This window comes from Anolis carolinensis, unplaced genomic scaffold, assembly GCF_035594765.1.
Source record: "Anolis carolinensis isolate JA03-04 unplaced genomic scaffold, rAnoCar3.1.pri scaffold_7, whole genome shotgun sequence".
Classification (NCBI taxonomy): domain Eukaryota; kingdom Metazoa; phylum Chordata; class Lepidosauria; order Squamata; family Dactyloidae; genus Anolis; species Anolis carolinensis.
In genome coordinates, this window is record NW_026943818.1 from 3,134,595 (window position 1) to 3,157,933 (window position 23,339).

Sequence of the window (23,339 nt, forward strand, 5' to 3'; positions counted from 1 at the left end):
TACCATAAGTTGTAGTGTGTGTGTGTGTGTGTATATATATATATATTAATATTTTATATAATATATTAGTATTATATTACAAATTATTATGATTTTATTGTAATTTGAGTCCTATTAGGGAGGAAAGTAGGGCATAACAGTAATAGTGATAATGATAATTTTTGTGGGTCTCATTTTAAAAGAGAGGGAAGCAGATGATGATAATAATAATAATAATTTGGTTCATAAGTTGTAGTGTGTGTGTGTATATATATATATATATTAATATTTTATATAATATATTAGTATTATATTACAAATTATTATGATTTTATTGTAATTTGAGTCTTATTAGGGAGGAAAGTAGCGCATAACAGTAATAGTGATAATGATCATTTTTGTGGGTCTCATTTTAAAAGAGAGGGAAGCAGAAAATAATAATAATAATAATAATAATAATAATAATAATAATAATAATATGGTCCATAAGTTGTTGAGTGTGTGTGTGTGTATATATTATTAATATTTTATATAATATATTAGTATTATATTACAAATTATTATGATTTTATTGTAATTTGAGTCCTATTAGGGAGGAAAGTAGGGCATAACAGTAATGATAATTTTTGTGGGTCTCATTTTAAAAGAGAGGGAAGATGATGATGATAATAATAATAATAATAATTTGGTTCATAAGTTGTAGTGTGTGTATATATAGATATATAACTATTATTAATATTTTATATAATATATTAATATATTACAAATTATTATGATTTTATTATAATTTGAGTCATATTAGAGAGGAAAGTCGGGCATAACAGTAATAGTGATAATGATAATTTTTGTGGGTCTCATTTTAAAAGAGGGAAGAAGATCATAATCATAATAATAATAATTTGGCCTATAAGTTGTAGTGTGTGTGTGTGTGTGTGTGTGTACATATATATATAAACTATTATTACTATTTTATATAATATATTAGTATGATATTACAAATTATTATGATTTTATTATAATTTGAGTCCTATTAGGGAGAAAAGTAGGGCATAACAGTAAGTGTGATGATGATAATTTTTGTGGGTCTCATTTTAAAAGCGAGGGAAGAGGAAGATAGTAGTAGTAGTAATAATAATAATAATAATAATAATAATAATAATAATAATAAATTGGTCCATAATTTGTAGTGTGTGTGTGTGTACATATATATATAAACTATTATTACTATTTTATATAATATATTAGTATGATATTACAAATTATTATGATTTTATTATAATTTGAGTCATATTATGGAGGAAAGTCAGGCATAACAGTGATAATGATAATTTGTGTGGGTCTCATTTTAAAAGAGAGAAGCAGATAATAATAATAATAATAATAATAATAATAATAATAATAATAATGTGGTCCTCCCTCCCTTGTCTGAGGCTGCCCTACCTCTCCCTATGCATCTGTGGGGAGGGGGCTGTGGGCAAAGAGGGCTCAATGGCCCCATTCATCCTGCCCAGCCGCAGGGAGAAATCGGGGTCACTCGCAAAGGGGGGGCAGCAGCAGGGCTCCCATCGCTCCCATTGTTGCCCATTTGTTTGCTTCAATGGGCCTCCCCTCCTTCAGCTACAGAAAAAAGCTTTGCTCCTTTCCTCATGCAAATGAGATGCAAAAGCCTGGCCAGGAGGGGAAAAAAGGGGAGAGATAATTTATGCAAATTTATTTGCATCCAATTTGAATGTATTTGTCCCCAAAAAGCTTTGGGGAGCAATTGGGTGGCATTTGGTGCCCCCTGCTGGTCAGTGCAGGACTATTTGGGGACCAGAACAATGCAAGTCTATGGGAAGGGTCTTAAGACCAGGCATGGGCAAACTGCGGCCCTCCGGGTGTTTTGGACTCCAACTCCCACAATTCCTAACAGCCGGTAGGCTGTTAGGAATTGTGGGAGTTGGAGTCCAAAACACCCGGAGGGCCGCAGTTTGCCCAAGCCTGGTCTTAAGTGACGAAAGTGAGATATAAATAATAATAATAATAATAACACAGGGTTACATTTAAGTTTTACTTCATGCGATAGAAATATGCTCTTTGGGGGTCCAACCTTCATGTTCTTCTTCACTGCGAAGGCAAAAACTCCTCATCTGAAAAGAAGGAAATAATAAAAAATTAGGTCAGGATATTGGATTCTGAAGGGGCTTCTTGAGGTCATCCATCTACCTCTTCCAGGGACAGACAGGGATTTATAGTATGTATGCAATTACAATAATGCACTATATAGAACAAATGCAGTTTGGTGGGACACAAATGAAGGGTGGCTTGGGAAACTACAACTCCCAGGAAGTACCGCCATCACCTTGACGCCCACTGGGATCATTTGATATATTGATGGAAGGAAGGGCTTAACCCAATAATAATAATAATAATAATAATAATAATAATAATAATAATCCAGCATACCTATCTTGTTTGCTGTGTCTCACTATGTCGTTGTGTCAATAATAATAATAATAATAATAATATAAAACATTAACAAAATAATAATGTAAAATACAATAAAATAAAATATAATGATAATACAACAATAATAGTAATAAGTTGTTAAGGCTTTCATGGCCGGAATCAATAGGTTGCTGTGAGTTTTCCGGGCTGTCTGGCTATTTTGCAGAAACATAACTGCCATTACCTTCCCACCGGAGCAGTACCTATTAATCTACTCTCATTTGCATGTTTTTCGAACTGCTAGGTTGGCAGAAGCTGGGGCTAACAGCAGGAGCTCACCCCGCTCCCCGGATTCGAACCGCCAACCTTTCAGTCTGAAAATTCAGCAGCTCGGCGGTTTAATCGGCTGTGCCATCGGGGGGCATTCATTATTATTATCTTCTTTATTCATTCAGTCATTTCTGACTCTTTGTGACCTCATAGACCAGTCCATTACTATATTATAATTATATTATTATAATATATTAATATGTATTGTTTAAATATTATTGTTGTATATGTAATTGGTATTAATATTGTTAATAATAATTGGTAACAACAGTGGGGTGCTCACCCTTGGCCAGGACCCCTCATGGACCAGTCCATTATTATATTATATTATAATTATATTATGTATTGTTTAAATATTGTTGTATACGTAATTGGTATTAGTATTATTATTAATAACAATTGGTAACAATAATGGTGGGGTGCTCACCCTTGGCCAGGACCCCTCATGGACCAGTCCATTATTATATTATAATATAATTATATTATTATGTATTGTTTAAATATTGTTGTATACGTAATTGGTATTAATATTATTAATAATAATAATTGGTAACAATAACGGTGGGGAGCTCACCCTTGGCCAGGACCCCTCATACACCAGTCCATTATTATATTATAATTATATTACATATTGTTTAAATATTGTTGTATATGTAATTGGTATTAATATTATTAATAATAATTGGTAACAATAACGGTGGGGAGCTCACCCTCGGCCAGGACCCCTCATGGACCAGTCCATTATTATATTATACTATAATTATATTATTGTGTATTGTTTAAATATTGTTGTATACGTAATTGGTATTAATATTATTATTAATAATAATTGGTAACAATAATGGTGGGGCGCTCACCCTTGGCCAGGACCCCTCATAGACCAGTCTATTATTATATTATAATTATATTATTATGTATTGTTTACATATTGTTGTATACATAATTGGTGGAGCCCCCAGATGGCGTAGTGGACTAAGTGACTTGAAGGTTGGGTTGCTGACCTGAAAGCTGCCAGGTTCGAATCCCACCTGGGGAGAGAGCGGATGAGCTCCCTCTATCAGCTCCAGCTCCATGCGGGGACATGAGAGAAACCTCCCACAAGGATGGTAAAAACATCAAAACATTCGGGCGTCCCCTGGGCAACGTCCTTGCAGACGGCCAATTCTCTCACTCCAGAAGCAACTCCGGTTGCTCCTGACACGGAAAAAAAAAAAATTGGTATTAATATTATTAATAATAATAATAATTGGTATCAGTAACGGTAGGGCACTCACCCTCGGCCAGGACCCCGCAGTACTCCTTGCACTCCTTCTCCAGGTAGAACTTGTTGGCGTTTCCGCCGCAGCCCCGGAAGGTGACGCATTTGCCCTGATTGGCATCAAAGGCCCAGAATTCGGAGTCGCAGGGCGGCCCGGGCTTGATGGGAAGACGGCAGGCCGCTGGAGAGGAAGGGGAAATAACAGGGCATTTTCACGGCTGTGTATCACAGGAAGGAAAGCCCCCCAACCCCACCCCGATGTGACCCCCTTGGTGGCCTGACCCTCGGTGCGGCAGGTCTGGAGGCAGGCGCGTTCGGAGGGGAAGTTGTTCCCGTTGCCCAGGCATCCGCCAAAGAAGAAGGGCTGGCATTGATGGGCGCTGGCGTTGAAGAAGTGCCGCACTTCCATCCCCAGGCAAGGCCCCGCGTCCGGGGGGAACAGGCAGTCGGCTGGGGAGAAACGGGGAAAGAGGGGGAGACGGGCATTTAGGAATTGTGGGAGTTGGAGTCCAGAACACCCGGAGGGCCCACGCCTGGTCTACGTCCATGCAGACACATCCTGACTTAACATCTAGGAGAAATAGGAAGATGTACACACACATATACAGTAGAGTCTCACTTATCCAACATAAACGGGCCGGCAGAATGTTGGATAAGCGAATATGTTGGATAATAAGGAGGCATTAAGGAAAAGCCTATTAAACATCAAATTAGATTATGATTTTACAAATGAAGCACCAAAACATCATGCTAGACAACAAATTTGGCAGAAAAAGTAGTTCAATACGCAGTAATGCTATGTAGTAATTACTGTATTTATGAATTTAGCACCAAAATATCACAATATATTGAAAACTGACTCCAAAAATGCGTTGGATAATCCAGAATGTTGGATAAGTGAGACTCTACTGTATATCTATCTATATATATAAAAGAGTGATGGCATCACAGCGACTCACAAAACAACAAAACTACAGGCCTCCCAACCTCAAAATTTAACAACACAACCTATCATCCATGCCTCTAGGTTGATACAACAAAAATAAAAGAAAAATAAAGTCCTAATTACAGGGAGAGAAATAATAGTTTTTATCCAATTGCTGCCAGTTTGAAGGCTAAGCTCCTCCAACTTGGTCTCCTAGCAACCCAATCAAAAATAATAAAAAACACTAAAAAATAATTAAAAACACTAAAAAATTAATACAATAAAATGCTATAATAACAGAAAATAACTAAAAATAATACAAGAAAGTAATAAAATATAATAAATAAAAAGATATCTTACAATAAAATTAATTAAAAAATACAAATAACGTCAAATAAAAATTACACAACAATTTTTAACCAATACCACCACCACTTTGCCACAGCAACGCGTGGCCGGGCACAGCTAGTATATATATAAAAGGATAAAAAAAATTCGGCCTAGGACAAAACAACAAAACTACACATCCCAGAAACACTAAACTTGGCAACACAACCCCTCATCCATGCCTCTACGTTCATACAACAAAAAGAAAAGAAAAACAAAGTCCTAATTAGTGGGAGAGGAATAATTGTGTTTTATCCGATTGCTGCCAGTTACAAGGCTAAACTCTGCCCACTTGGTCTCCTAGCAACCTACTCAACCCAGGGGACAGGCACAGTTAGGCCTCAGGCCTCTTCCACACTGCCTATAAGATACAGATTATCTGATTTGAACTGGATTACAGTAGAGTCTCACTTATCCAACATAAACGGGCCGGCAGAACGTTGGATAAGCGAATATGTTGGATAATAAGGAGAGATTAAGGAGAAGCCTATTAAACATCAAATTAGGTTATGATTTTACAAATTAAGCACCAAAACATCATGTTATACAACACATTTGACAGAAAAAGTAGTTCAATATGCAGTAATGCTCCATAGTAATTACTGTATTTACAAATTTAGCACCAAAATATCACGATGTATTGAAAACATTGACTACAAAAATGCGTTGGATAATCCAGAATGTTGGATAAGTGAGACTCTACTGTATATGGCAGTGTAGACTCCAGGCCCTTCCACACAGCTATATTACCCATTTATAATCTTATCTTGAGTCCACACTGCCAGATAATTCACTTCAGTGTGCATTTTATACAGTTGTGTAGAAGGGGCCTCATATAATCCAGTTCTAAGCAGACAATATAAGATTATAAATATATAGTAGAGTCACTTATCCAACATAAACAGGCAGGCAGAACGTTGGATAAGTGAATATGTTGGATGATGATGATAATAATAATAATAGAAGCATAGAATCCAAGAGTTTGGAGAGACCCCTAAGGGCCATCCAGCCCAACCCTTTCTACTATGCAGCAGGACACAATCCAAGCATTCACAACACATGGACAACGTATAAATACTATACAATACTACACAGGGACACAGACCCCCTTTACCCTCACCACTTTCACACTACACAACCAAATGCATACTAAACATAAAATCAACCATACAACAGACATTCAATACCACCACTACCTCAACAAGTTCTCACCAACACCACCAGACAATGCCACAGCAACGCATGGCCGGGCACAGCTAGTATATACCTATATATATAATATATATACAGAGGTGCTGCTTTCCTACCTTCCTTGTTTCCGGGGAAGGTGTTCAGGGGTCCGGCGGCCGAACCTTCATCCTGGAACAAGGCCACTGACCTTCGACTCCGAAGCTGCAAGGGAAAACCTTATTATAATAAACTTTGAACTTTTGGGGGGGTGTCAAATGGGAAACCCCCGGAATGGCTGCTTTGAGGGTCCCATTGCATGCTTAATACTGTCACAGTGGGAGCTGCCAGGAGAAGGAATGCCCCCAAAGCCTACCTGTTGTGGGTCCTTGCTGGCCTCGGGCGGCACACATTCCCCTTGAGAAAGAGAGACGAGGTTGAGAGAGAGTGACCCATAACTAGGGACTGATCTCATATTGCGGGGTGCCAAAGCTGGGGGCTGATCAGACTTGTAATCCAACTCGTATGTATTACAATTGCTATTAGCCTAAGTTAGTGGCACCTACCCCCTTGAATAGTTGATGGGATCTGCAATCCATTCCCTTATTATTATTGCCTATTATTATTGTTATTGACACAACGACATAGTATGACACGGCAAACAAGATAGATATGCTTTATTATTACTGGCATCCCTGCTATTAGCCAAGAAAGTGGCACCTACCCCCTTGAATAGTTGATGGAATCTGCAATCCATTCCCTTATAATTATTGCCTATTATTATTATTATTATTATTGTTGTTGTTGTTGTTGACACAATGACATGGCAAACAAGATAGATATGCTTTATTATTATTGCCATCCCTGCTTTATCCATCTATCTGTCTTCTATCTCTGTCATCTATAGTATTTATTTATTACATTTATATCCCGCTTTTCTCACCCCGGAGGGGACTCAGAGCGGCTTACAAATCACATGAACATACAATATATTATTAGCATAGCACAATATAAGCATTAAATTACTATATTGAACTATATCACTATATGATAATATTATTAGTAATATTTATTTATGTATTTATTTACTACATTTATATCCCGCTCTTCTCACCCCGGAGGGGACTCAGAGCGGCTTACAAATCACATGAACATACAATATATTATTAGCATAGCACAATATAAGCATTAAATTACTATATTGAACTATATCACTATATGATAATATTATTAGTAATATTTATTTATGTATTTATTTACTACATTTATATCCCGCTTTTCTCACCCCGGAGGGGACTCAGAGCAGTTTACAAATCAAATGTTCATACGATATACTATTAGCATAGCACAATATAAGCATTAAATTAATATATTGTACTATATCATTATATGGTAATAATATTAGTAATATTACATTTAATATATAATTAAGATTATTATATTATTAGTATAATATGGTATTACATTAAAATATTATTATCAATATAAGTACAGTAGAGTCTCACTTATCCAACATTCGCTTATCCAACAATCTGGATTATCCAACGTATTTTTGTAGTCAATGTTTTCAATACATCGTGATATTTTGGTGCTAAATTTGTAAATACAGTAATTACTATGGAGCATTACTGCATATTGAACTACTTTTTCTGTCAAATTTGTTGTATAACATGATGTTTTGGTGCTTAATTTGTAAAATCATAAGCTAATTTGATGTTTAATCCCTCCTTATTATCCAACAAGCCAGCCTGTTTAGCTTGGATAAGTGAGACTCTACTGTATAATTTATATTATATTAGTTTAATATTGTATTACATTATATTATCAATATTATAAGTATATAAAATATATATTTATAAATTATTTTATTTATATATTATATATGTATGTAAAATTAGCATAGCATGTATCATCTCTCTATCATAATGGCTGATGGGACATGCATTCCAACCCGTGATGATGATGTTATTATTAGCTCAAGGAAGTCTCATTCCAGTATGCATCCGCCCTCTCCCTGGCTATGCTGATGTCTGATGGGACGTGCAATCAATTCCCTTATTATTGCATCATTTCCTGGCGTCCCCCCTTGTCTACCCTGGTGGCTGATGGGCCTTGCCATCCCGCTTGCCTGCATTGGGGAGGGTGAAGATCGCATCCTCTGGGAGACCCAGGCCCAGCGCAAACTGCCTGAATTCAGTCAGGAGCTCTTCCCGAACCTCCGGGTTCCTCCCTGAAAGGGACAAAGTGAGTGTCAGAGCCTCAGGTCAGAGGATAGGCCAAATTATCCCAGGGAATGACCACTTCTTACCATAGAGTTTGGCCGTAGTGGACAGTCCGTAGCTGCTATTCTTCTTCATCACGACGAAGGCAAATTCGTCATAGTTGGTGCGGGCAACGTAGTGCTCAATGTGGGCCTTCCACTCTGCAGAGGATTGGGAATAATAATAATAATAATTGTATTGTACAGTAATAAAAATAATATAAAATAATAGTAATAACTAATAATATATCTCCTATATCAATTTAACAATATAATATATAATACTCATACTATACTAATATAATATATAATAATATATAATAATATATAATATAGTAGAGTCTCACTTATCCAAGCTAAACGGGCCGGCAGAAGCTTGGATAAGCAAATATCTTGGATAATAAGGAGGGATTAAGGAAAAGCCTATTAAACATCAAATTAGGTTATGATTTTACAAATTAAGCACCAAAACATCATGTTATACAACAAATTTGACAGAAAAAGTAGTTCAATACGCAGTAATGCTATCTAGTAATTACTGTATTTACAAATTTAGCACCAAAATATCACAATGTATTGAAAACATTGACTACAAAAATGCGTTGGATAATCCAGAATGTTGGATAAGTGAAACTATACTGTAATAACATTTAACATAAGAAATATATAATATTGAAAATTAAAATATAATAATCTATAATAGGAATGCAGTGTAATTGTGGAATGTAACACCATAGTAAAATAATATAATTAAAACATAATAATGCCATACTATAATAATAAAATTACTACATAATGATATAGTATAATATATCTTAGTATAAAAATAATATAAAATATAATATATAGTAATAATGTATGATAATAAAATTAACGTAATTATAATCTAATCTATGATAATGTATTATATGTATCATCATTATTGCATACTACTGTACTACTATTGTAAGGTTGGGAAAGGCCACTGGGGAGGGAGGCAATAATAAGACGTGCCACTAGAGGGCAGTGGTACCAAGCACATCCAGCCAGTTCTCTGCCCATTTCATACAACCAATGACATCAATTATTATTATTATTATTATTATTATTATTATTATTATTATTATTATTAAATTCCTAAACCTACTGGGGTTGTAGTAGGTGAATCTCCCCGGGGTGTCGGTTTTCTGGTACTCTCCGGTGACCTGGCTGCATGCACCTTGCCTGCAAGGAAGAAAGAGAGGATGATGCTTCCGTTTTGCAGAAATCTGGGTGCCAGCTGTTCCGGGTTTCAGTCCAAACTGTAAAGAAAACCCAGCCTACCTGATGCGGGTGGAGGTGAAGGTGGTCTCTTGGCCCGTCTTCCCCGGAGCCACCACCAAGGAGCCCATTTGGAAGCGGTCCTTGTGCTGCTTCACCCAGCGGCAGTTGCTGCCCATCGCCACCCCGAACCATTTCCCATAGAACTGGGAAGGGGACAAAAAAAGATCAACAAAACAGTTGGAGTCTTAGGAGGCGGCCAGTTGAACCAGCAGTAGGTGGGTTGGGCTGGATGGCCTTTGGAGGCCCCTTCCCAACATTGTGCATCTTTGCTTCCATGGCCCTATGAAGTTCCAAAGGACAAGTTGGATTTCTGTCTGTCTATACTGGGAATCTACCTATACTGGGAATTTATACTGGGCATTTGTCTATCTGTACTGGGAATCTATCGTTATTGGGAATCTATTTCTATCGGTTTGTCTATCTCAGGCATGGGCAAACTTCGGCCCTCCGGATGTTTTGGACTTCAACTCCTACAATTCCTAACAGCCTGGGTAGGCTTATATAATAATAATAATAATAATAATAATAATAATAATAATAATAATGTATATACTCAAGTATAAGCCGACCGAATATAAGCCGAACCACCTAATTTTACCACAAAAAAACTGGGAAAACATTGACTCCAGTATTAGCCGAGGGTGGTAAATTTCAGAAATAAAAATAGATACCAACAAAATTACATTAATTGAGGCATCAGTAGGTTAAATGTTTTTGAATATTTACATAAAGCTCAAATTTAAGTAAATCAGATCTAATTTGCCAAATAGTCACTGTTGAATGTTTTTATGTTGAATGTTTTTATATTGTGGAATGATATTTTAAATTGTAAGTCGCTGGGAGCACTCTGGTGGAGAGCGACTAATTAAGAAATAAGGTGAAGTGAAGTGAAAATTTTAAGATAAGACTGTCCAACTCTGATCAAATCATGATTCTCATCTTCAATGTAAATGTACTTATGTATCCTTTTAATAAAAATAGAGTAAAATAATACATGTAATAATAATAATAATAATAAATACAGGAAAATAATACATGTAATAATAAATAGAGTAAAATAATAAATGCAACAATAATAAGATCAGAGTGAAATAATAAATGTATTAATAATAATAAAAATAGAATAAAATAAATGTAATAGTAGCAACAATAATAGAGAAAAATAATAAATGTAATAATACCAATAATAATAGAGAAAAATAATAAATGTACCATATATTCTCGAGTATAAGCTGACCCAAATATAAGCCAACCAGGACCCTCACCCGAGTATAAACCGAGGGAGGATTTTTCAGTCTTAAAAAAAGGGCTGAAAAACTAGACTTATACTCGAGTATACCAGATAAATATTGGCAAAAATATTGCTAGTTCATGTGTGGCTCGTTGTGGGGCAGGACTCACCCTCCACTCTTTCTTATCTGCCTGCCTGTCTCTATATATAGTCTATATATTGACTTCCTCCTTCCCTGCCAGCCATTGTGGGGAGAGGATTCACCCTCTATTCTTATCTATCTATCTATCTATCTATCTATCTATCTATCTATCTATCATCTTTCTGCATTTATATATCTATTTTGGTGCCAGGACTCATGGGCAAACTTTGGCCCTCCAGGTGTTTTGGACTTCAACTCCCACAATTCCTAAGAGCTGGTTAGGATTATAGAATCCCAGAGCCAGAAGAGACCCCCATGGGTCATTTAGTCCAACTGCCCGACCATCAAAGCCACCCTGACAGATGGCTATCCAGCCTCCCTCACCCCATGGGTCATCTAGTCCAACTGACCATCAAAGCCCCCCTGACGGATGCCCATCCAGCCTCCTTCACCCTATGGGTCATATAGTCCAACTTCCTGACCATCAAAACCCCCCTGACAGACGGCCATCCAGCCTCCTTCACGCCATGGGTCATCTAGTCCAACTTCCTGACCATCAAAACCCCCCTGACAGATGGCTATCCAGCCTCCTTCACCCCATGGGTCATCTAGTCCAACTTCCTGACCATCAAAGGCCCCCTGACAGATGGCCATCCAATCTCCCTCACCCCTGTGAGTGAGGCTGGATGGCCATCTGTCGGGGGGGCTTTGATTGTTCCCTTACATGACTGTGACACTCCAGCCCCCGACCCACGTTACCCGGGCTTCTTGGAAGTCCTCCTGGACCTGGGGGCTGCTGCCAACATCAATGGGGCTCCCAGTGGCCCAGGCGACGAGGAGGAAGAGGACGAAGGAGAGGCTGCGGAGGGGCTCCATGGCTGAAGCTGCGCTCTTTTGGGCTGTACGGGGGACAATCCTGGCCGTGGGGCCCTGGCTTGGCTTTGGGAGGCTGGGCAAAGGGGACTTCGGACCCGAGGAGGGAGAGCAGTGACCGCAGGGACAAACTTGTGTTGTCCGAGGGAGGGGGGAGGCATGGGGGCTCAAGCATATCATCTGTGTCTATTACAGTATTTATCATCTAGCTCCAGCTATGTCATATCTATCATATCCTGTCTATTATCTCCCTACAACTATTTATCTTTCTATATCAACCACTGAGCTGCAGCACTTGCTGACCAAAAGGTCGGCAGTTTGAATCTGGGGAGGGGGGTGAGCTCCCGCTGTTAGCCCCAGCTTCTGCCAACCTAATAATAATAATAAGTTTATTTATACCCTGCCTCCCTCTTCCCCGGAGGGGACTCAGGGCGGCTCACAAATACTATTAGATAAAAACAGTGACAGTAAACAATACATCAGTAAACAAAAACATACACCAATTATAAAATTTAAACATTAACCTATGAAAATGAAAACACACTTAATAAACACGGAATTAAAAACAGCAAAGTTGAGTAACAGACTAGCTAAAGTGCACTTTGTAATAAGTTGTAAACTCAAGATAACAGATTTTTTTTCGTGTCAGGAGCGACTTGAGAAACTGCAAGTTGCTTCTGGAGTGAGAGAATTGGCCGTCTGCAAGGACGTTGCCCAGGGGACGCCTGGATGTTTTGATGTTTTACCATCCTTGACAGATAAAGTGCTACAAATTCATTGTAGGTTAATTTCGGATAGGAAATATCAAGTTAACCAGGAGAAGTGGACCAATGCAGGAAAGATCAAGGAACATAATTAATCACCTAGCAGTTTGAAAACATGCAAATGTGAGTAGATCAATAAGTACTGCTCCGGCGGGAAAGGTAACGGCGCTCTATGCAGTCATGCCAGTGGCCACATGACCTTGGAGGTGTCTACGGGCAACGCCGGCTCTTCGGCTTAAGAATGGAGATGAGCACCAACCCCCAGAGTCCAACTCGACTGGACTTAACGTCAGGGGAAACCTTTACCTTTCATCTCTCTCTATAATCTATCATGTCCCATCTCTTTCCATCATCTATCTCTTTCTCCTCAATCATATCTATCACCTCAATTTGTCAATAATTACAGTAGGGTCTCACTTATCCAAGCCTCGCTTATCCAAGTTTCTGGATTATCCAAGCCATTTTTGCAGTCAATGTTCTCAATATATCGTGATATTTTGGTGCTAAATTCGTAAATACAGTAATTACAACATAATATTACTGCGCATTGAACTACTTTTTCTGTCAAATTTGTTGTATAATATGATGTTTTGGTGCTTAACTTGTAAAATCATAACCTACTTTGATGTTTAATAGGCTTTTCCTTAATCTCTCCTTATTATCCAAGATAGTCGCTTATCCAAGGTTCTGCCGGCCCATTTAGCTTGGATAAGTGAGACTCTACTGTATCTCTATCCACCAAAGCCACCACAAAAACACGTTCAAAAAGTGGTTTATTCAGACGCGACTGCATTCTCCCTAGTGTTCCAAAGGAGCCGGAGATCCCTATTGATTTATCAATGATTAGCCCAATGTCAACAGAGGGGAGGCCAAGGCAAACAGCAAAGGTTGCAGGACCCATCCTCCCCCTTTAAGCTCAGCTTTGAAGGACAAACAAACAAGCAGAGGAAGGATCAATAGCAGGCGCTCTGGCCATTCCGGCGGTCCTTTTGGAATCGTTCTGGGACAAAAGGATCCAATGGGGTTCCGGGCCCAGCAGAAGGCGGTGACACATGCCCGGCTCACAATGGCCACAAGGCCAAGACGGAGCAACTAAGGATTCCGGCCCGGAAGCCTATTCTTCTGTGGGTTCAGACCTTGGTGGAGCCTGCGTTGCTGTTTGGTCCCTGTCCTCCCCTGACCCCCTGTCCTGGACATGAGCCCCACCACCTGCACCATGAAGTGCCCTAAGAAAAGGAATAGGGCGGAGCAGTTTTGGAAACTGAAGGCCATCCTTCTCCTCCAAGGCAAGGAGGCAGGAGGGGCTTGGTTTGGAAGGGAGAGCGGAGGGTGGGCCCTGGCCCCATTAGAAGCCAATACAGATGATTGACAGATACAGAGATACATGATAGAAGGGAGAGCCCTGGCCCCACAACCACTGAGAAGAAAGGAGGAAGCCAACAGACTATATACACACAGATGATATGATGAAATAGATGGATGAGAGTGGAGGGTGGCTTCTGGCCCCACAAAAAGCCAATATAAACAATCGAGAGATAGATACATGATAGGAGGGTGATCCCTGGCCCCACACCCACTGAGAGGGAAGGAGGAAGCCAACATACAGTAGAGTCTCACTTGTCCAAGCTAAACGGGCCGGCAGAAGCTTGGATAAGCGAATAACTTGGATAATAAGGAGGGATTTAGGAAAAGCCTATTAAACATCAAATTAGGTTATGATTTTACAAATTAAGCACCAAAACATCATGTTATACAACAAATTTGACAGAAAAAGTAGTTCAATACGCAGTAATGTTATGTTGTAATTACTGTATTTACGAATTTAGCACCAAAATATCACGATATATTGAAAACATTGACTACAAAAATGGCTTGGATTATCCAGAGGCTTGGATAAGCGAGGCTTGGATTAGTGAGACTCTACTGTATATACAAATAATATAATATAATATATTGTATGTATATAATATAATATATTGTATGTATATATACTTGTAAACTGCCCTGAGTCCCCTTCGGGGTGAGAAGGGCAGAATATAAATGTCGCTAATAATAATAATATACACGTAAACAATAGGATGGATGAGAGTGGAGGGTGAGCCCTGGCCCCACAAACACTGAGAGGGAAGAAGGAAATTGACAGATAGATAGGACTGGAGGGTGAGTCCTGGCTCACAACAAGTGGGAGGGAAGGAGGAAGATGATAGATAGATTATTAGGTAAACCTGGCCCCACAACAATTGGGAGGGACGAAGAAAGTCAGTAACTAGACTATAGAAACATATATTGATGTATAGATAGGTGAGAATAGAGGGTGAGTCCTGACGCAATGACAATTGGGAGGTCAACAAGCACATAGATGTAGATGGATATAGAGATCGAGAAGAGTAGAGGGCAAGTCCTGGCACCAAAACAAGTGGGAGAGAAGGAGGAAGTCAATAAGTAAACTATAAAAATATATATTGATGTATAGATAGGGGACAATAGAGGGTGAGTCCTAGCCCCACGACAATTGGAAGGAGGAGGTTAACAGGCACATAAATGTAGACAGATATAGAGATGGAGAAGAGTAGAGGGCGAGTCCTGGCACCAAAACAAGGGGGAGGGAAGGATAAAGTCAATAGATAGACTATATACAGATAGATAGAAAGAACTGGTGGGTGAGCCCTGGCTCCACAACAAGTGAGAGGGAAGGAGGAAGCCCATAGAATATAGACACATAAATGATAGATAGAGGAGAGTGGAGGGTGAGCCCTGGCCCCACAACAAGTCCAAAATACCGGGAGGGCTGAAGCGTGCCAATGCCTGATGTAGACAGATAGGGAAGGGTTTGCCGGTGGGCTGCTCCTGCATTGGGGGCTCCATTCCTGTCCCTGCTGGGGCCCTTTGGGTCCAGGCGGTCCCAACGTGTCCCCTTGGCCCTCTGCTCCAGACCAAGTGAAGCAGCTCTTCCTGCAAGGCAAGGAGGAGAACCTGTGCCAGAAGGAGCTGATGAACTTCCTGCCCCAGAAGACCTGGACCGGGATGCCGGAGCTGCACCAGGTCATGAAGGTGAGCCCTTGGTGCCCGGAGAGGGGGTAGGAAGGGCCCTTGGCCCCCAGCACTAGCTGACCCCCTTCCGCCCCTTGCCCCCTGCAGCATGACCGGGAGATCCTAAGCAGCCATGTCTTCGACCAGAGGAACGCCGAGAACCTCCTGCTCTACGAAGTGGCCCAAAGGGAGCGCTGCCTGGAGGCCCTCCAGCTGCGTCTGCAGCATTTGCTGGACCTGGAGACCCCCGACCCACGGGCCCAGGTCCAGATGCAGGTCAGCCAAGGGGGCCCTGGGGAGGGGTGCATTCAGGGGTCCTGCTGCTAAATATAATAATAAATAAAACTTTATTTGTATTCCGCCCTATCTCCACGAGGGGACTCAGGCAGATTCCAACATAAAATGGCAAGCATTCAATGCCTCCATAAACAAACAAATACTGACATAAAAATCCCAGAGAAACCCCACATATAAAAATAACATTAAAACCTCTCATCAATTTAAAGTTTAACATCAATAAATTAAACTACGTGTATTCCAACAAAATTATATAAAAACTAGCTGTGCCCGGCCATGCGTTGCTGTGGCAAAGTATGGTGGTATGGGAAATAAAGTATTGAGGAATTGGTGGTAGTTAAGGTAAAGGGTAAAGGTTTTACCCTGACATTAAGTCCATTATAAATGGGTTATATAGCTGTGGGGAAGGGCCTTGAGTCTACACTGCCATATAATCCAGTTCAAATCTGATAATCTGTATTCTATAGGCAGTGGGGAAGAGGCCTAAGTGAGGCCTAACTCTGCCTGTCCCCTGGGCTGAGTGGGTTGCTAGGAGACCAAGTGGGCGGAGCTTAGCCTTCTAACTGGCAGCAATTGGATGAAAGGAATTCTTCCTCTTCCTCTCCCTCTAATTAGGACTTTATTTTTCTTTTCTTTTCTTTTTGTTGTATGAACGTAGAGGCATGGATGAGGGGTTGTGTTGCCGAGTTTAGTGTTTCTGGGATGTGTAGTTTTGTCCTAGGCCGAAATTTCATTACCCTTTTATATGTATAGATTATATAGAAATCCAAACAAGCAAGCATCCAGGATTCCTAGAAATGCCTTTGGAGTCCCAACAAATGCATCCAATGCTCTAAGAAAATGGATAAAGGGGGTACAAATAAAATATATTTGGGGGTCCCAGTTAGTGCATTCGGGGGTCCTTGAAATGCATTTGGAGTCCCAATAAATTCATCCAGGGCTCCCAGGAAATGAATCTTTTAGTTTTCTGGAGTTCAGGGAATGCAATGGGGAGGGGAGGGGGCTTCTTTCCAAGGCTGACCTCTATCCCGGCCTTGTTTTTGGGGCAACAGCTGATTCGCGGCCTTGAGAACAACATTGAGAAGATGCGAGTGAAGATCATGACGGCAGAGAAGACCTACAGCCTGTACTTGAAGATGGTGATTGTGCTGAGAGAGGTGAGTACGGACACCCATTCCAACCCTGACCCTGACCCCCTCTGACCTTGTCCTTCTTTCCCTCCTGCAGGAAGTCTCCTACTTGCCCCTGATCCTGGATGACTTGGAGCACCGGGTGGCCGACTACCCAGAGAAGCTGCGCGGCATGTGCATCAGCAACAGCGACGAGGTCGAGGCCATGGAGAGGGCAAAGGTTAGGAGGGCCCGCAAGATCTGGACCACACTTGGTGACCTAACGTGACAAACTGGAGGGGAATTGGGCCAAAAGGAGAAGCAGACCCTCCTGCTGACTCCACGGCCCCCTTTCCTTGCAGGAGGACATGGCTGCCGCTCGCAGCGCCCGGGCGGCCGGCAGGAAGTTCCGGGAGGCCCTCCTCAGCCTCCAGAAGAAGCAGCTGGAGCGCATCCACACCAAGGAGGCCGGGGACAGGCACCGCAGGGTGGGCGTTGTCGCCGGCCAGGCCCAAGAAGGAGCAAAGCATGGGGCTGGGTGGCCATCTGTCGGGAGGGATCAGATAGTTCCCTTCTTGGCAGAAGGAAGGGGGTTGGAATGGATGGCCACTTCTATGGCCCTAGAAACACATCATGGGATGCACTGTGTTGGGGTCCGTGACTGACCAGAGACCCCATCATCCCCTCCCTCTTTCCTTCCCCACAGCTGGCCCGGCGGGACATTAACATGGATTTCTCCATGGCAGGACGCGAACCTACAAAAGGTCAAAATATTACTGTTTTGATGTTGTTTTTGTTATTATATTAATAAGCACATACCTGGTGTTGCCTGGGTTTGCGTTTTCTTTCGTGGATGTTTCCTTCCGTCCTCCCATTCTGTTATACATTTCCTCCTCTCTATCTAAGGCCAGTCCTCTCTCCTCTCTTTTTTCCATCTCAGGCCAGAAACTGGAAGCCTCCAAGGCACAGGTGGAGTTCCAAGGCCTGGTCCTCAGCGAAGTGGAGAAGATCAAGAGCGCCGTCAAGTGCTCCCTCCTCTGGGTTCGTCTCCTTCTTTTTTGGGGGGGGGCCTGGGGGGAGAAGCATCACATCGTCCCCAGTGCAGATGCACCCAAGGTCCCTTCTCCGCTTCCAGGACATCGCTGGGAGGTTTAAGGCCCAGAAGAAATCCGAGGAGAACCTGCAGCAGCAGATCGAAGAGTCAGAGAAGCAGAGCCGGGGTTTAGAGGAGCAGCTGAAGGCCCTGGAGCTGGAGCAGGCTGGGCTCAAGTTCCACCAAAACCCACAACTGCTCAGGTGCAGAACACCTTGGGGAGATAGGGCAGAATACAAAGAAAGTTTTATTATTATTATTATTATTATTATTATTATTATTATTATTATTATTATTATTATTATTATTATTATTGGCTACTGAATTCCTATGGCTCAATGCTGGGAGTTGCAGTTTGGTGGGATATTTATTTATGGGAGATAATAATAATAATACATTAATAAACATATAAATAATATATATTTCAGGCTAGACGATAGGTGGGATATTTAGGATGCATCTACACCATTGAATGGATGCAGTCTGTCCCCACTGCTATAGGGTTTCTGGGAGTTGTAGTTTGCCAAGGCCCCAGCCCTCTTTGGTAGAGAAGTTTTCCAAAGACCACAGGAGACTACAAATCCCAGGAGTCAAAGCGACGGCAAACTGTCTTAGCTCTAGCTATACAGTATATCAGAGGCTCACAAAGCTTTGGTCCTTTTGGGACTTCAGCTCTCAGAATTCCTGACCATCGACTTAGCTGGAAATAGAGGCTTCTGGGAGTTGGAATCCAAAAGCAAAAGAGTCAGATGAAACTCTTCTAATAATAAAAAATAAACTAAAATATTAATAATATAATAATATAACCATAACAAAATAATAATATATTAACAATATAATAAAATACAATAATAATATGATAATAAATAGTAAATATTTTCTTGCAGTTCTAAAAAGCTGGAAAATGATTTGAAGCGAAGCCTGGCAGAGGAGGAAGAGCGGCTGGAACAGGTGCGCAACCTGGCCTCTAAGAACCAGGAGCTGCTCCTGCATTTTGGGAACGGGATTGACAACCTCTTCGTCCGTCTCTGCGGCATCCATGTCCCAGACCAGGTATTCTGCACTCAGGGTGATGGCATTCCTCCTGTGTCAGAGGACACACGACACTCCCATCCATTTCTCCCCCCAACCACACTCCAAATGGGTTTAACATATTGGGATGTGTCTATACTGCACAATTACTTTGGTTCAACACCACTTGGAATTGCCCAAGGCATATGGCATCCTGGGAGCTGTGGCTGGACAAAGATAAAGGAGCTGTCGGGGTTTAAATGAATTCAGTTTGGCGCCACTTTACCCACCCTTGCAGTTTTGTCTGCCAAAGGATTCCGAACTTCAACTCATAGGGTTCTATGATCTTGAGCCAGGGCAGTTCAAAGGGGTGCCAAACTGCATTAATTTCGCAGTGCAGACAAGGAAGGCCTTTTGTTGTCGACCGCGTTTTAGGGGATCGGGCCCTTAAGGAGAGAGCCGATCCTGTCCTGAGAGAACGGACCTTGGCGGAGCCAATAGGAAAATATGAGCCGCAATACAACCAGAAGCCGAAATGAAGAAGGTCCGCCAAAGTTGAAGGAAAATCCGCCAAAGAGTCTTTATTGAGCGATTCAGCTGAAAAGGACTCTAGTAGTGATCATTCAGTCTACTAGGGTACCATATAATCAAAATAAAGCCATATTTATACAAAATTTCAGTCTGACAGCCCTTTGAATTTCCCGCCCCGCTCCCCCGCCCATCTGATCGTTGATAGGCTAGAAGGTTGAACAAGGCGGGCTTTTGTTTCCCGCCTTGCTCTGTTGGCCCAATAGGGAGCTGCTTTTTGTCCCCACTCGAGCCAATCAGGAAGGAGAAGGCGGGAGTTACTGAAACAATGAAGTGACAGGGCAGGAAATATCGGATTAATTCCTGCTAGACCGATTTCTAAAGGGATTAATGGCAGCAATCATGGGTGTCCGGGTTTCTGTCACGTATACAGATTTTAGATATGCCTTGGGGTGTCAGAGGTGGAAGTAAAGGATGGGTGGTAATGAGCCATATTTACAGGCTCTGCAGGGCGCCTTCCTGAGGTGTCCTGGTTTTTCCTTTGGATGAGATATGACAATGTTTGCCTTGGGGCGAATCACCTTTAGGTCAATACTCCGAATTCGGCGACTCAAGCCCTATATTGTCCATGCAATCTGAATTTGATTGGGTTAAGCGGTGGCAGATTATCCTTTTGTTTTTGGGAAGGGAAGCCTGGGTCATAGAAAATGGGACAGGTTCTGGGGTTCAGGTTGAGTTCAAAATATTTCCTATTTGATTTCATGACTTGGCAATTATATGAAATAAAATGAAAAATAAAATAAAGTTGGAATATAAACCCTGCTGGGAAAAATACATATTTTCCGGGGATCCCAAAGAGTACAAATACATATAGGCAGATAGATAGATTTCATGGAAATAAGGGAGAATCCATAAAAGTGAGTTACATTGCATAAGGGGGAATCATGAATGATATAAACAATTGAAAATATTTGATAAGAACGAAGTTCATAACATCTGTGGAACCCAATATGGAAATTCATAAAAGTGGAGTTTTAGCAGCATGATTTTACAATTCATGAAGTTGTTATCTCTTGCCTCAGAGTGCAGGGATAATCCACAGTAAACTCCAGTAAAAAGTCTCAATCACCTTCTACTATAAATATATGGAATATAGAACATAAAGTCTTGATTTTTGAACTATCTTTTACAAAGTCCTGGGGGGGGGGGGGGTCACCTCGATCACACTTTCTCTTTTCAGGCAGATTTCCAGGAGGAAACGGGGGACATACTGGACAAGCTGCAGTTCTGCGAAACCAAGCTGCTGTACTTGGTCGAAACGTTAGCCAAACGGTCCGCTTACGACTTCAGCCAAGAGGAAAGCAATGAGGTAAAGGACCCCTGGAATTGTCCTGGGTGGACATCTGCCGGGTGGGATCGAATGGTGCCTTCCCTTGTGGCAGAAGGGGGCTGAAAACAAGGGTACATCTACGCTGCAGAATTAACACACTTTGATACCTCTATAATGCTGTGAAACAAAATGGAAGCTGGCTTTTAGCCTTTCCTGCCAAATAGGGCTGATGCTTCACTAAAGCCGTGCTTAGCACAGCAGGCTAAACCGCTGTGCTGCAGAAAAGTCAGCAGTTCGAGCCTGGGTCAAAGTGAGCAAAAGTAAGACAAATATAACAAAAATAAGAAAAACATTTAAAGAAATAAGGAAAATGTAAAGAAAAATAAGGGAAAACACAAATCTCTATATATAAAAGGGTAATGAAATTTTGGCCTTGGACAAAACAACAAAACTACACATCCCAGAAACACTAAACTTGCCAGCACAACCCCTCATCCATGCCTCTACATTCATACAACAAAAAGCTCCAGCTACTCCAGAAAACGGCCAGGCTTTGAGACTGCAAGGCTGTTCAGTGCTATTCCACCTGGCCAACCAAGGATTCCCATAAGCCACAGCAACGCGTGGCTGGGCAAAGCTAGTAATATATATAAAGAAATAAGAAAAATATTAAGAAATAAGGAAAACGTAAAGAAAAATAAGAGAAAAATAAAGAAAAATAAGGGGAAACATAAATAAGGGAAAATAAAGGAAACAAGAGGAAAATATTTTTAAAAATTAGGAAAATTTAAAGAAAAACAAGAAAAAATAAAGAAATATAATAAATATATTGAGAAAAATAAGGAAATTTAAATAAAAATAAGAGGAAATTACCTCGAGTTTACAACTTTATATAATGTGCACTTTACCTAGCCTATTATTACAACCTCGCTGTTTTTAATTCCATGTTTTATTAAGTCTGTTTTTTATTTCTATAGGTTGTTTAAATTTTTTAATTGTGTATGTTTTTGTCTATTGATGTATTGTATATTGCTATTGTTTTTATCCGGGCTTACCCCATGTAAGCCGCCCCGAGTCCCCGAGGGGAGATGGAGGCGGAGTATAAATAAAATTATTATTATTATTATTATTATTATTATTATTATTATTATTATTATTATTAAGACAAATACAGGAAAATATCAAGAGAAATAAGGAATAAATTATAATATTCAAAAGAGTTATTTAAACCTCTTCCAGACTTTTGTGGAGGTCAGGGATTTCCTGGAGAACAGTATCCGGGAGGAGCGCCGGAACCTGAGGATCAGTTATGAGGAAGACGAAGACGACTACAGAGGTATTGAAAGAGGCATATAAACAAAAACAACAACCGCTCGGTGTGCAATACGTTTACATAGGAGGCCTTTTCCTTTCCCGCTGCAGAGCCATTCAACATGGACCACAGCTTCGTTCCCAGCCGTGAAGACATCAAGAAGCAAGGCTTGAAGCTCATTGAAGACAAAACCAAGGTCCCCAAGAAGAAGCAGAGAGGCGTCTCCAAGAAGTGATCATTACTACATCCCCATTTGTATATAATTCGCTATTTTTAAATAAATATATAATTTGTTTATTTATTTAATACATTTATATCCCGCCCTTCTCACCCCGAAGGGAACTCAGAGCAGCTTACAAATTAAATTTACATACAATATTATATTATTAAAAAAGATAAAGGTTTCCCCTGACGTTAAGTCCAGCCGTGATCGACTCTGGGGGTTGGTGCTCATCTCCATTTCTAAGCCGAAGAGCCGGCGTTGTCCATAGACATCTCCAGGTCATGTGGCCAGCATGACTGCATGGAGCGCCGTTACCTTCCCGCCGGAGCGGTACCTATTGATCTACTCACATTTGCATGTT

The 23,339-nt window shown here is 40.8% G+C and overlaps 2 protein-coding genes across 2 annotated transcripts; one reads left to right on the forward strand and one right to left on the reverse strand.

Moving 5' to 3' along the window:
* Positions 1 to 2,015: 2,015 nt before the first annotated feature.
* LOC103281937 (protein AMBP) lies at positions 2,016 to 12,348 on the reverse strand. Its single transcript, XM_062959132.1, has 10 exons — positions 12,168 to 12,348; positions 10,036 to 10,178; positions 9,860 to 9,936; positions 8,782 to 8,895; positions 8,602 to 8,703; positions 6,850 to 6,890; positions 6,614 to 6,698; positions 4,277 to 4,444; positions 4,011 to 4,175; positions 2,016 to 2,108 (listed from the first exon to the last, which is right to left on the reverse strand). The coding sequence occupies exons 1-10, from the start codon at positions 12,282 to 12,284 to the stop codon at positions 2,083 to 2,085; spliced, it is 1,038 nt and encodes a 345-aa protein (XP_062815202.1). The 5' UTR covers positions 12,285 to 12,348; the 3' UTR covers positions 2,016 to 2,082.
* Positions 12,349 to 12,427: 79 nt separating this feature from the next.
* Positions 12,428 to 23,052, forward strand: ccdc183 (coiled-coil domain containing 183). The gene is made up of 12 exons (XM_008124337.3): positions 12,428 to 16,096; positions 16,184 to 16,351; positions 17,425 to 17,529; positions 17,600 to 17,722; positions 17,844 to 17,969; positions 18,188 to 18,245; positions 18,422 to 18,522; positions 18,617 to 18,777; positions 19,462 to 19,627; positions 21,354 to 21,482; positions 22,683 to 22,779; positions 22,866 to 23,052. Exons 1-12 carry the CDS (start codon positions 16,037 to 16,039, stop codon positions 22,988 to 22,990), a joined length of 1,419 nt encoding a protein of 472 aa, XP_008122544.2. The 5' UTR covers positions 12,428 to 16,036; the 3' UTR covers positions 22,991 to 23,052.
* Positions 23,053 to 23,339: the final 287 nt, after the last annotated feature.

Coding starts and splice junctions, on each gene's coding strand:
- LOC103281937 (XM_062959132.1), bottom strand. CDS start 12,284: ATGGAGCCCCTCCGCAGCCTCTCCTTCGTCCTCTTCCTCCTCGTCGCC. Junction 4,445..6,613: donor CTTCCCCGGAAACAAGGAAG/GTAGGAAAGCAG, acceptor GTTTCTCCCCAG/CCGACTGCCTGTTCCCCCCG. Junction 4,176..4,276: donor CCAGACCTGCCGCACCGAGG/GTCAGGCCACCA, acceptor CTTCCTCTCCAG/CGGCCTGCCGTCTTCCCATC.
- ccdc183 (XM_008124337.3), top strand. CDS start 16,037: ATGAACTTCCTGCCCCAGAAGACCTGGACCGGGATGCCGGAGCTGCAC. Junction 21,483..22,682: donor GCCAAGAGGAAAGCAATGAG/GTAAAGGACCCC, acceptor AACCTCTTCCAG/ACTTTTGTGGAGGTCAGGGA. Junction 22,780..22,865: donor AGACGAAGACGACTACAGAG/GTATTGAAAGAG, acceptor TTCCCGCTGCAG/AGCCATTCAACATGGACCAC.